The sequence below is a fragment of the Leguminivora glycinivorella genome, chromosome 4, assembly GCF_023078275.1.
Source record: "Leguminivora glycinivorella isolate SPB_JAAS2020 chromosome 4, LegGlyc_1.1, whole genome shotgun sequence".
Classification (NCBI taxonomy): domain Eukaryota; kingdom Metazoa; phylum Arthropoda; class Insecta; order Lepidoptera; family Tortricidae; genus Leguminivora; species Leguminivora glycinivorella.
In genome coordinates this window covers 4,042,916-4,056,008 of record NC_062974.1, presented here as the reverse complement: position 1 = coordinate 4,056,008, position 13,093 = coordinate 4,042,916, and the positions used below count along the sequence as shown (strand labels likewise).

Sequence of the window (13,093 nt, the reverse complement as noted above, 5' to 3'; positions counted from 1 at the left end):
TAGAAACTCGTGCCGATTTAAACATTGATCGCCAGTCGCCACTCGTTTCGAATTTCCTCTTTTCCGCACTTGTGTCGTAACATACTATAGTAAAACACTGCCCTTTAGAAAATTGTATTTTTTTTTATATAATTTCGTTTTCTATATTCACGTCATAGTTGTATTTATCTCTAAAGTCGCCATCAATAGAAATTTGTGAACAATATAAAACAAACTATTGTGAATCAAAATGTCTTTAATTTCCATTCTAACTCATCAGATACTGTCTAAATCCATGTGTTATTTAATCAGTTCATATCATCATTCTGATCCTCAACCTTTAAAATAATACAATTGTGCTAGAATATTAGTTTTTATAACATGGTTTGTTTACATTGTTGACAATTTCTATTGATAATGATGTTTAGGAGCATTCCACGAGAAAGCCGCTTACGACATGCTTTTGCCTTGTATGGCAGCTATATCAATTAAATCCGTAAAGCTCGAGAAAATACTGCCAATTGGTTAACCAAGTCATGAAAGGTTGTCAGACACAAGTTCGCTTTCTCTAGCGTCTTTAGAAGTATTAGAAGAATTGCATGTCGTAAGCGACATTCTATCGTAACTGATTCCCTTTAACACTTAATATGGGTCGTTCTTGATTTCTATTCTTTAACATTTTTACTTGTTTTTTTTTTAATACCACCGTTTATAGTTAGTTAAGAGCCTATAAGTGTCTTTATGAACCAATTTATTTACCTTAACTATAATTCTGTAATAGTATTCATGTAAAGAATCATTCCATACGCAGTTAATATACTGCATCGCTAATGTTGTTTAAGAATCACCCACGGTTAATGATCTTTATTTTAAAGACATGAAAGTCTACCAATATATAGTTACTTTTTGAAGAATATAAACGAAGTGTAACCGATATTGTAAAATGAACATTACTATGCACCCACTTATACAAATTTATTAACACACATTCATTGCCAGCAACGCAAACCTTGTGTCCATCGTTCTACAAAATTATACCTGGCAATTAATATGTTAAATGGACGTAGTTACGCAATAACGTTCCAATCCATCTGAAATTGTCATTGAAATGAAAGACTTTTTGTTTTTCATACAAGGTCTAAAACTTAATGACAATTTCATGTGGACTTGGAACGTTATTGCATAACTACGTAATATGCCTGTTTGCTTATCGCTTCCAAGTATTGTAGAGAAGCTATTATAGTCATGTAGGTAAAACTGCTTATCAATTACTTGTCCTGTTTACAATAATGTAACAGGAAATGCAATTATATCTATTAGTTTAGAAAAAAACAATACATTTTAGTTCTAGGAATTAATTAAACATTTATAAATTTAATTAATGAACATTTTGGATTAACCTCCTTAGAGCTGAGATATTTTTTATTTTTGAATGAAAAAGAATTAAAATAAATGAAACTTTTTTTCCAATAAGATTTGAATTTAATCGAACTGAATATGTCCTAAATATTAGTTAGGCCATACGACTTTAACCAGAAAATAAAACTGTCACCACTGCCAGCCAAAGTATATCATTGACTTTGGAACTAACAGAGCTGCAGAACATTACAGTAAATATTTATTTAAAATAATCCATAACATAACTTTTCTATAAGTTTTTTATTACACACTGATCAGTGATTGACCCTAGTCTAAGATGGAACTCACGGATTCAGTAATAGCCTGTAAATCACTGTTGCTTCAAGAGATACCGAGGTCGTATTTTTTTATATTTAATTATAAATAATGTAATCTAGTGCCTTAAATTATAGAGGGTGGGGCCTGTAACAAAGGCAAACTATTAAACTGTAGGCTATATAAACTGACCAACATTTGTTCAGCGAATTTTAGAAATTATGAAGAATTAAAAATCGAAAATAAGATGTCATAATATATTAAAGAAAAAATGACGAGCAACACCAGTTGCGAAGGCCGGATTCGAACCAGCGTCTTTAGCAATCCGGGCTAACGCCATGAACCCCATGACATATAGAAGAGAAATTTCGACGGCTCCCGCTGTGACGAGGTGGCCTAGGGGTTCATGGCGTTAGCCCAGTTGCTAAAGACGCCGGTTCGAATCCGGCCTTCGCCACTGGTGGTGCTCGTCATTTTTTAACTTTAATATATGACATCTTTATTTTCGATTTTTAATTATGAAGAATGTTTAAATTTTTCATACATAATGAATATTAGCTTCAATGTACGCCATTATTGTTGTCCTAGACGTTGTCTGTCACTCTTTATACTTAATAGAATTCGCAATACATTACCTCTGGAAAAACTTTTCAAGGGTGATAAAAATCAAAATACAAGTTTAAAAGTCGCAGAATGTTGGTCGGTATAAGGAGTATAGCCTACAGTTTAATTTTTTGTTTTTGCTACAGGGCCCACCCGGTATATGCCTAAAGAAATAATTTAGAAATGTAAGTTAATTTTACTAAGTATTTTTATCATGTTACCTTAAAGGTACTCGTAAAAAGGTAGCCATAAGTCTTACAAATGCAGTGTGCAGCTTACTACATAATTTTACACGTATTAAATATAAAGTGAGTGAAGTGACGTATTAGATGTGAGAAGACATTTTTATAATAATTTAATATTAAATGTTTGTGATCGTCTGTCCGTCCATTTTGTGCAATCGTGTGTTATTTGTAACGTTGTACCTTGAAAGGTATTTAGTTATTTATTATAAAACGACCTTGTCTATTTACACGAAATTAAACAAATAATTATGATATCTTCTGTATTTTATTTAATAGACCTCAATTTTTTTACAAAAAGTAACTAGAAAACAAATGCAATCTAGATGTTACGTTTTACTTCATGATTATTAGTCAAACCGATTTAATCATCTTCACATTTTCTATTTAACTAGGTTTTCTCAATACAATGTATCTTGATACCATTTCATCAGTTATTGGGGTCGTCCTACCTGTGATCCATTTCTCAAAACTGAAAGTTATAAGCGGAAGTCTCTTTCCAACATGTCATATTGAATACCAATTGTAACTTGTAGCTTGTAACGAGTTTCTGGAGTCTTGTATTACAAGCAGAGTTTAGTCTATGATTACAAGTGTGTTTCCATGACAACCCATACGATTTGACAGTTCGCGCACTTGTAATACAAGGCTTGTACCTTTCGAGAAACGGGCCACTGGGCATCAATTCATATATTTCGTTGCAAAATATGGCATTGAATCTGTAGGCGACGGAATTACCAACATCTGTGCTGCGCGCGTGCAGCAGCCAGACCGGTATGGATACCGCAGCCAGCGCGGTTGCGAAGGATCACAAACGCCATTTGTTACAAAATATTGGCGTCAAGCCGATTTTATATAGAATTATCGGGAAAGGTCACGCGAGTTTATAAGTAAGTTGAGAAGGATATACGCAGGTATCGCTACTAAATATGGCGTCAACTCGGTTTCACATATTTTCGTTCCAAGTCCGTTTTCACATTATTCGATCCAATAGAGGGAAGGATTTAAATGGAAAAAATCCAAGATGGCGCCTGTAATGTGCGGGATTTTGGTCCACATCCGATATCGGATCGGATAATGTGTAAACACTAAAAGTTAGGGATAATAGGTATCTGTTGAGCCAGGTATCCGGCCGACAGAAACATCCGGTAGCCGCTCGCGAAGTATAAGTGGGTTGCGAAGGATCACACCCGCACACTCGCCTCGCCTCCTCCCCCCGCGAGGGGGCAACCGCCCTGCATTCACCATCAGGTCCACTACGTAGTTGGCCAGAAGTAGACCGGCTGGGTAGTTCTCTTCTTTACCATCGGCTTCCTGAAGTTGGCCCTCGGTAAGGCACGGGTCCCACCAAAATTAGCGAAGCTCATGAACTATCGGTGATAGAAACGAACGTGTAAATAAAAGAGACGCGATGATAGCGATGAACTATACACCGTGTTTTTTTCGTTTTCCGTTAAATTCGACACGTTCTTAGGTTCATCATCAGGAACCATCCTGTATATCACTTTTAGTTGAATTCGCAAAAAAATGTTTTTATCGTTTTCATACATAATAAATGAATTAATCAGTGTGAGAGACCCTTATGGATAACATTCGTTCATATGCGCATTGTAATATGCCTACTTGAAAAATAAATATTTCATTTTCATTTTCATTCAAGTTAGTGTCAAGTAATTGACGGCACATGTCAAAACAAATAATATTAGAAGTGTTTAAGGCTGTCACACACGTGTTCAGTAATTATTTTTATTTTTTTAATAACTCTGTAACCGTAAGAGTTAAGACGCTAGTTTCTTAGAGAAATTAATTGTATTTGATCTAAAGACACACGGTGTATGTATATCGCTCACTCTCTTATTTACACAGGAGTGACTGTCTTTTGATCGTTTCTATCGCTGGTAGCTCATCGCTTACTCTGCTTCCAGTGAGACCAATGCCTAAATATCGTGACTGTTTGAAAAAATCGCATATCTCACACAGATCCTCAAAGGTTCAAAGTTCAAACGCAGTAACCGTATATGCATCCCATACATAGAACAGTTATTACATTTTCAGCACACTCGCACAGTATAAATGTGCAATTGCACGCTGGCGGAGCGGGAGTTATAAAAAAAGCGTTCTCTCAAGGGAGTTTTGAAATTTCAATTATCATGATTAACGCAACTAGATGGGGAACAAATCAAATTAGTTTTAACAAATATTTTGATTTGTGTTTTTTAAGTAGTCACACTACTATATATAAATTAAAAATCGAAATAAGATGTCATATATTAAAAGAAAAATGACGAGCACCACCAGTGGTGAAGGCCGGATTCGAACCGGCGTCTTTAGCAAACCGGGCTAACGCCATGAACCCCTAGGCCACCTCGCCACACCGGCGAGGCGGTGCTAATCATTTTTCTTTTATTATATGACTGACATCTTATTTCGATTTTATCATGTGTGATGAAAAAAAAATGTGTATTTCGTGACGTAAGAATATTGCAAACTCGAGTCTTTAAATCAAGCCGTTGCGATTTAATTTGCTCTCCTTCGCAATAGGCACTTCATTTCTGCCACTCGTTGCACAATGTACCTAATAAGTATTGTCTTTTCATTGACAGTTCACAGTATATGTAGATATGAGTTTTTTTTAAAGCAAAGTAATGACGATATATGGCTTTCCATAATAGAAGGACGTTTTTCCAGACCTCTGTCATCAAGATTTAGCCTCTAAAGATCCGTATAGAAAGAGCGTATACCTACAAGCACAATTTCCAATGAAATTTTAATTAATAGCGTTAGAAAAGAGTTGAATTTCTTTTGTTTGAAAATCCAACGGAATAAAACAAAAGCAACTCTAATATATTTAACAGAGGTAAAATTTCATTAGAGGTTATTGTACTAGTACTAGGACATTAAACCCCAAGAGGTTAAGTAAATCTCACACGTACTGCCATGCTCTAATTGAAACCGGGGTTGGGGGATAAAAGTTTCAATGCTGTGTAAGACCAAAGAGGATCGAGTATTATAGAGAGTTACTTACTGTCGAAGTAAAATGTGTAATGTAATCACAGTGCATAGACTGCCATCTCTTGACACAGGCTTATGCCATCTAGTCTAGAGGCCACCGTACCTTTTTCTGTATGGTACTCAGGTACGTTTTTTTCTTAGACTTTATCTGTCTATACGGAGTTATATATGTCAATTATATATGTCTTAGAATTCTGATAATTAACAGTGAGTGAGTGACTCAACCCATACGGGCGGGGATTATTAGTTCGGCTTAAACACTCAAACTCGTATGATATGTAATCATTAGATTAGAGCAGGTATGGTACACGAGGAAGCACTTAATAAACCAAGGTTGAGATTGAGACGTGCAGATTAGGTTATACCCTTGATTGTAGGTACCTACTACCTACCTAGTCAAATAATTTATGTAGGCACGCTATTTGTATGGAGTAAGATATTCATAATCTGTTCATATTACCGGGTCCAGCTCAGGAATGGCAACTTCACACCAAGCATGCGCACTGCTTCGCCTGTGGAGCGCACACGGCAAGCCGACGCGGTCAGCCAACACCTGACGACATAAATAAATAAATAATAATAATAATAAATAACCCTATGGGGGCAGCTTGTGGCGAGCTGACGGTGAGTGGCGACACCGCGGACCCCTATTCCAGAGGGCACTTCCATCTAGCCCTGCGCCTCTGCGCTTGCCTTAACCGGCCGGCCAGAGTGGATTCACAAGAGCAGGACCTATGCTCCAGGTTGGAAGTGTAAAATGTCATAACGCCGGCGGCCTGCTGAACGGATCACCGGGGATCTGGCTACCGCAGTCTCACCTCTCGACAACCTTTCAGCCACTCTTCAAGTGTTGCTCTGTTGTCGCACCGTGCGTGCGGCCGTTTTGCAGGGCCCACTCAATGAGTTGGCGAGTCACCGCTCTTTTACAATCCTGAGACTAGTTGTCATGACAGGTGTCCGATAGTCTCCCCATAGACCATTATCCAGTCCATCCAACACTGCTAGTAACCTATGACCTTAGTTCCCATCGCAGCACAAAAGTGCTGCACTGAAATAGTCTTTACACCTGGCGGGGACCATCTCCGGATGTATCATATTGTGCGCCTCGGGGATGGTATCCGCCACGTGTATCCCTTGCCTTTAGATTAAAGTGTCTAAAAGGGCCTGTGTGATGTTGGCTTCGGCCCCACACATGCTCTTCCAAAAGTCCGGACCCCATGGTCCCGAGATATGGTAAGACATACAAATAATAATAATTTTAATTAATTTCGGGGGCAGGATTTGCCCGCCATGTCGCCGGACCCGGTGCCCCCGAACCCGACCTGGCACCCGGAGGCGCCGCGTTGATTCCGGTAACGACGGCGGGGACTTCACGAGTCAGAGCGAGAGTGAGCCTGCCAATGAGCAACTGAGGAGGTCTTTGGAAGAGGCGATTACGCGTATCGCTCCACAAGCAATCCTAGGCCACGATTACCACGTCTGCCCATGAATAGACGCAATCTAGCGCTATTCCCGAGCTATTAAATGCTTTACTAGTCCGGATATATGCGGACTAGTAAAGATCTAGATGATACACACTCGATCATGTACTGCGGGGCCATCGCGGCGTGCCGTGTTGCTCGAGTCAAGTTTCCGGACGCTGACCGTGCAACTAGGACCGCCCGAAGGTGTCCCTGCATGGCAAGTACGGATCGAGCGTCGTATCAACTCGTTTAGGACTCTCATTGCAAAGCTGATCTGCTTCAGAGGGGGTAATAATCGCCCCCGAGTAATGCGCTTTAATGAACCAGGCGTTCGCGGGGGACGGACATCGGGCCCCGCGACTATTTGGCCAATGTCACAGAGCGCATCGACTTCCTGAAGCAGAAAGTCTATGCATGCGCAAGCCGTATTCGCCGCTACAGAAAGTGTGACCGATTCCAGAAGAGATCCGTCTTTCTTTTTTTTTCAAAGCGACCAAAGGATGAGTGATACCGGCTGCGGAGGAAAACCGACCCTCGTGTGTCTGACGATGTGGCTGCCGGATGCTACTGCCATGTCTCGATTTCTGGCGTAGCATCTGGTCGGTGCCCGTCGAACAGCACGGAGGGTGATGTGATTGACCGTTGTCGAACGCGAGTGCGAGAGTATCGGGAGCCTATGGGGCTAATCACCATCAGCTCCCGACGACGTAAGTTGTGCCATACCTGTACGGGCTCCAGAACTGGAAAAGTCCTGGACCGGACGGATTGCACAACTTCTACTAAAATGGTTTCTAATGCTCGCACTCGCGTTTGGCAACGCAATTTCAACAAGCCCTCGATCTTGGTTCTCTCCCCACCTTCCCTAACAATAACTGGTGTTACTTTCCCTGCTTCTATAAGTCCGTGTAAATACCACGGAAGCAAAAACTACAGACCCATCACGTGCTTAAGCCTACACTTTACAAGCTCCTTACATCCATTTTGAGAGCAAAAATTAACGCGCATATTGTCGCTAACACATTCTGGCTCCCGCTCAAAATGGATGTAGGGTTGGGTCCCGTGCAGTACTAAAGAGCTCCTCCTCATAGACATGACCATCTGCCAACAAGTTTGATTTGAACATAGGGGGCCATTTCAAGCCGCTTGGATTTGACTAGCATGAAGGCCTATGATTCTGGTGGCCTCCCATTCATGGGCTGAGAAGTGGTGGCTGGAGCTGTATAAACTTGATGCAGCTTTAATATCCTTCCTGGCTGCATGTATGAGGCAGTGGACCACAGTCCTTCATCAACCAGGAGGCAGGGATGGCCCCCTGGCCCGCAGGACTTCATAAGGATTGAGCGAGGAATATTCCAGGGTGACAGTTTGAGTCCATTATGGTTCTGCCTAGCTCTGAATCCCCTCAGCACGCTGCTGAAGGATTCTGGGCTAGGTTGCCGGCTTCGGAGAGAGGGTGAAGTCATCTCTCACCTTCTGTACATGGATGATCTCAACTATTTGCACCGAACACCCAAGACCTGATGGTGCTATTGAAAACCACAGAAGTTTTCAGTACCGCCATCAGGAATGGAGAGTTTGTGTCGATAAGTGTGCGGTCATGCATGTACAGCGGGGGGAGGTTGTAAATTCAGAAAATTTACAACTTTCTGAGACGATGTCGTTCAGATCTATCTCTGAATCAGAAACCTATAAGTACCTACCTTGGTATGTCACAGTCGTTGGGTATTGAGTGATGTTGGCATTAGACGGTCGGTGAAGGAGCGCTTTTTTTCAGTCGGCTGACAAAAGTCCTTAACAGTCTTTTGTCAGGAGGCAACAAAGTGCGCGCCTTTAACGCCTGGGTAATGCCTCTACTCACATACTCCTTTGGCAATACTACGGTGGACCCAGACCGAGCTGGACGCCTGGATCGGAGGGTCCGCTCACTGCTTACCACACACCGTATGTTGGCACCCCGCGCTCGTCTGTTATGAGATTGTACATCCCACGGAAGTGCGGAGGTCGAGGCTTCCTAAACGCCAAAGATCTCCACAACCGTGAGGTGTACAATCTCAGGAATTACTTCCTTAACAACGAGTGCGGGATGCATCGTGATGTGCAGGTGGCAGTGGACGGAAACCTCACGCCGCTCTCCTTGGCGAAAGAGAACTGGCGCAAACCTGTTTGACTAATTGCACTGCGGACCGCAAGGCGGTATGGGAGAGCAAGCCTAGCTACACGGGCGGTTCTACAAGGCCCTCACGGGACCCGATGTAGATCTGCTCGCATCGGTGAACTGGTTACGATTCGGGGACCTCTTCAGGAGAAACCGAGGGTTTTGCCAGTGCAATTGCGGACGAAGTTATGATGACGAATAACTACCGGGAAATATATCCTGAAGGACGGTACGGTCGACATTTGTCGGGCATGCCGCCGTCCCGGAGAGTCACTCAGGCATATTATTTCCGGTTGTTTTCATCTTGCTAACGGCGAGTACTTGCACAGACATAATCTCGTAGCCAGGATTATTCACCAGCAACTTGCTCTTCAATACGGCCTTGTGGACCGCGAAGTACCGCACTACAAGGGCACTTACCTGCGCCAGTTCTTGAAAATGGTCGTGCCACGCTCTATTGGGATCGATCTATTATCACTGACAGGACTATTGTAGCCAATAAGCCTGACATTGTGATAATAGATCGACTGCAACGCCGGGCAGTGCTCGTTGACATCACCATCCCCATGATGAGAATCTCGTGAAAGCCGAGAAGGACAAGTCCAGTAAGTACTAGACTTGGCTCACGAGATAACCGCCATGTGGGATGTTGATTCAACGATCATTAACCGTTCCGATAGTCGTTTCAGCGAACGGTCTCATAGCGAAGAGTCTCGACCAACATCTTAAGAGACTCTCGCTAGGTGGCTGGATCAAGGGCCAGATGCAGAAGGCGGTGATCTTGGACACGGCGCGGATAGTCCGACGGTTCCTCTCTCTGCAGCCCTAACCACCGGCAGCTTGGGCCCTGCCCCGCTGCTGGCGGCACCCTAGGTTAGGTTTTTTTATAATGTGTTTATATATTTTGTATTGTTTTAAAAAATAAAAAAAATAAAAAAATAAAAAATAAAAATTGTATGTGGTTTTGTATTTTACTTTTATAATCATATTATAAAATAGCTAATCTTAAGGAGAAAGATAAATAAAGGAAATAATAATATATGTATATGTACATAAGAGTATGACTGTGCATGTGTTATGTGTATGCTGTATACATATATATATATAGTAAGTAATATTCTATAGTAGTCATGGATATATGTCTGTGCAATATGTATTTATTATTATACTCTTTATTTATTTATTTATTCTTTATAGTATATTTAAAAATAATATAATGAAGATGGTAATATATTAAAAAAAAGAGAGAAAAGCAAGCAACCCATTTACTAAGTTAAGGGAAGGTTCAGTTTTTGTAACTCAAGCAGGTGTAATTTTACTAGTTTTTTAAATTTTAGTAAGGGCATATGACATCTTAGAGGTGGTGGTAAGTCATTCCAGTTATCTTTGTGGTTGCATATTTGAACTCCCCTTTGAACGATTTAGTTTTATGTTTTGGGATTAGCAAGGAGTTTATTCTATGGCTTATTGGTTTCTTGCTTGTGTTCTGCAGCCAGATTAGTTTCTCGTAGAGGTATGAGGGCTTTTCAAAATCTATGACTTTGCGCAACGTAAATGCCAGATGTAGGTTCCTTCTATTATTCATGTTCAGAATACGCTTTTACTATTAAGATATGGTGTGATGTGCGCTCACTTTGGTATATGGTAGCAAAACCTTGTGCATGCATTTGAACCCGTTGTATCGCGTTTTTTGTTTTTTGTAACAACCTGTGGGGCCATATACAATGTCTGGGAGTAATTAAACGGGGACAAAACCAAAGCCTCTACGCGAGTATCTCCCCTAACTTGTTCTGATAAATATTTCCTAAAGTTGTACAGAGTTTTGAGGCGATAGAATGCGTTACGTATTTTAATATTAATATGATGCTCTCATATCTTACCTCCCCATCCATGAACAGACCTAGGTTCTTTGCGTTGCGGTATTGTCTCCAACCCTACACAAACTTTAGGACTCTGGTTTATAATATTTTGTCTCTGGGTTTTACTGCCTACTACTACATACTGTGACTTCGATGGGTTTAAAACTAGGTTATTTCTAGAGGACCAATCCGCTATTCTCATGAGGTCGCTGTTTATTTTAACAAGTGCATCCGTTAGGTCCTGTGGTTTAAATGAATAGTAGAACTGTGTATCGTCTGCGTACAGATGTACTCCACAGTGCTGTATTTCAGTCACTAGATCAGCAGTGTTTAGTAGAAAAAGCAACGGACTCAAAACAGATCCTTGAGGTGTTCCTCGCTCCAGCTGGCGGACTTCTGATTTAGCCACTACTCCTTGTGCTAGTTGCAGTTCCACGTATTGCTGCCTACCCGTTAAGTACGACTTAAACCACTTTCGCGACGATTCAGTTATGCCGTCGCAGTATGCCGCAGTGGGATTCATACAGTCGAAAGCACGAGAAAAGTCTAACAGAGTGACAATAGAACCTTTTCCTTCGTCTGATGCAGTTATTATATCATCTGTTACCTTTGCCAATGCTGTAGCTGTGCCGTGTTTGCTGCGGAACCCCGAATGTATCTGTGGAAGAATGTTATGTTCGTCCAAATACTTTTTGAGTTGATTGCAAACCACTTTTTCTATGATTTTTGACAGGATCGGTAGAATACTTGACCGGTCGCAAGTCTTTGTATTCATCGATCTTGTTTGATTTAGAATCGGCCTTATCTTTGCTATCTTCCACTTATCTGGGAATATTCCAGTCATTATTGACAAGTTTTATGATGTGCGTAAAAAATTATTGGCAATGTGGAGCTCAAGGTGAGGCGAACCATATCTATTTAAATATTGTCTTGTCCACTGGCTTTTGTTTCAATAGATTGTATTATGTTACTCACTTCTCCTTCTGTAGTCCTGGCAATATTGAACTCGTGACTGTTATACCTACTATTCTCAAAATAAGCTTGAGTGTCATAGTCTGTTTCGCATTTCCCAGTACTCTCAGAAAAAAATTATTCAGCTCGTCAGGATCACACAAGTGCTCTCTGGTATAAGCTTGGCTTTTCCTTATCTTCTGTCATTGCGCAATTTTTTATTTGCATCCACATATGCTTGGGACGATTCCTATTGTTATTAACGAAGTGGGTAAAGTAAGCTGCATTCTCACGTTCTAACGCTCCATTTGTATAGTTCCTTAAAGTCTTATAATATTCCTTATGAGCTTCGAAAGCCAGTTTTATGAGCTCTGGCCCATGCGCGGTCGCGCAAATGCATCATTAGTTTAATATTGTCCGTCACCCACGGGTACGAACTGTTCTTTATACATAAACGTCTTACTGGCGCATGCGCATCGAACAGAGAGATCAACAATGTGTTAAATAGGTTTACCTTGTCATTTATCTCATCCCGCTTGACAACCTCTTCCCAAGGTAGCCGCCTGAGCTCTTCGTTAAAAATTTCCATATCAATTTTTCCTAAATCCCTCTTGTAAATATATTGCGGTGACTGTTTAGGTTTTGTGATTTTAAGCTCAACGATTACCATTGCGTGGTCACTTACATTATGATTGTGATGTACAGTTATAGTTCTACACGTATTCGGACTATCCGTAACTATTAAAAATCTAATAATGAACCCGCGCTGTTCGTTATTCTTGTTGGTTCTTTCACTAATTGTGTTAAGTTTCTTTGAGAAAAAAAATGACTGCAATTTTTTTGTACTCGGATTATCCAGTGAATTAACGTCTACAATAAAATCTGTGAGTATATAAATACCCTTACATGAAGCGAACGTATCTATTGAATCACTAAGTGCCTCAATTGCATTGTTTACCGTAACTGACTCCGGCCTATACGCGGTTCCAATTACAAATGTCCCAACTCCATTTATTTTAAGTGTTAGCCACATTTGCTCTAATTGTGACGGTGGATGTTCTTGTACCTTTACTCGCAGGCCCTTCCGGATATAAAAACCTACCCCTCCTCCCCTTTTCCCATTAGTTCGCGTATTGTTCCTTAAAACGTAGTGTG

The 13,093-nt window shown here is 40.9% G+C and overlaps 1 protein-coding gene and 1 non-coding gene across 2 annotated transcripts in view; both read right to left on the bottom strand.

Annotated features, from left to right (window-relative positions):
• Nucleotides 1-3,593: 3,593 nt before the first annotated feature.
• The window catches only part of LOC125225159, a 71,956-nt gene continuing 62,456 nt past the window's right edge, over nt 3,594-13,093 (bottom strand). The window contains exons 15-16 of the mRNA XM_048128736.1: nt 5,971-6,063; nt 3,594-3,812 (exon numbers count right to left, since the gene is read on the bottom strand). Of these exons, the coding sequence (XP_047984693.1) occupies nt 3,594-3,812; nt 5,971-6,063 (312 nt within the window). The remainder of the gene's footprint in view (nt 3,813-5,970; nt 6,064-13,093) is intronic.
• On the bottom strand, nt 4,797-4,869 carry Trnat-ggu. Its single transcript has one exon. It is a non-coding gene; the product is annotated as a tRNA-Thr (tRNA).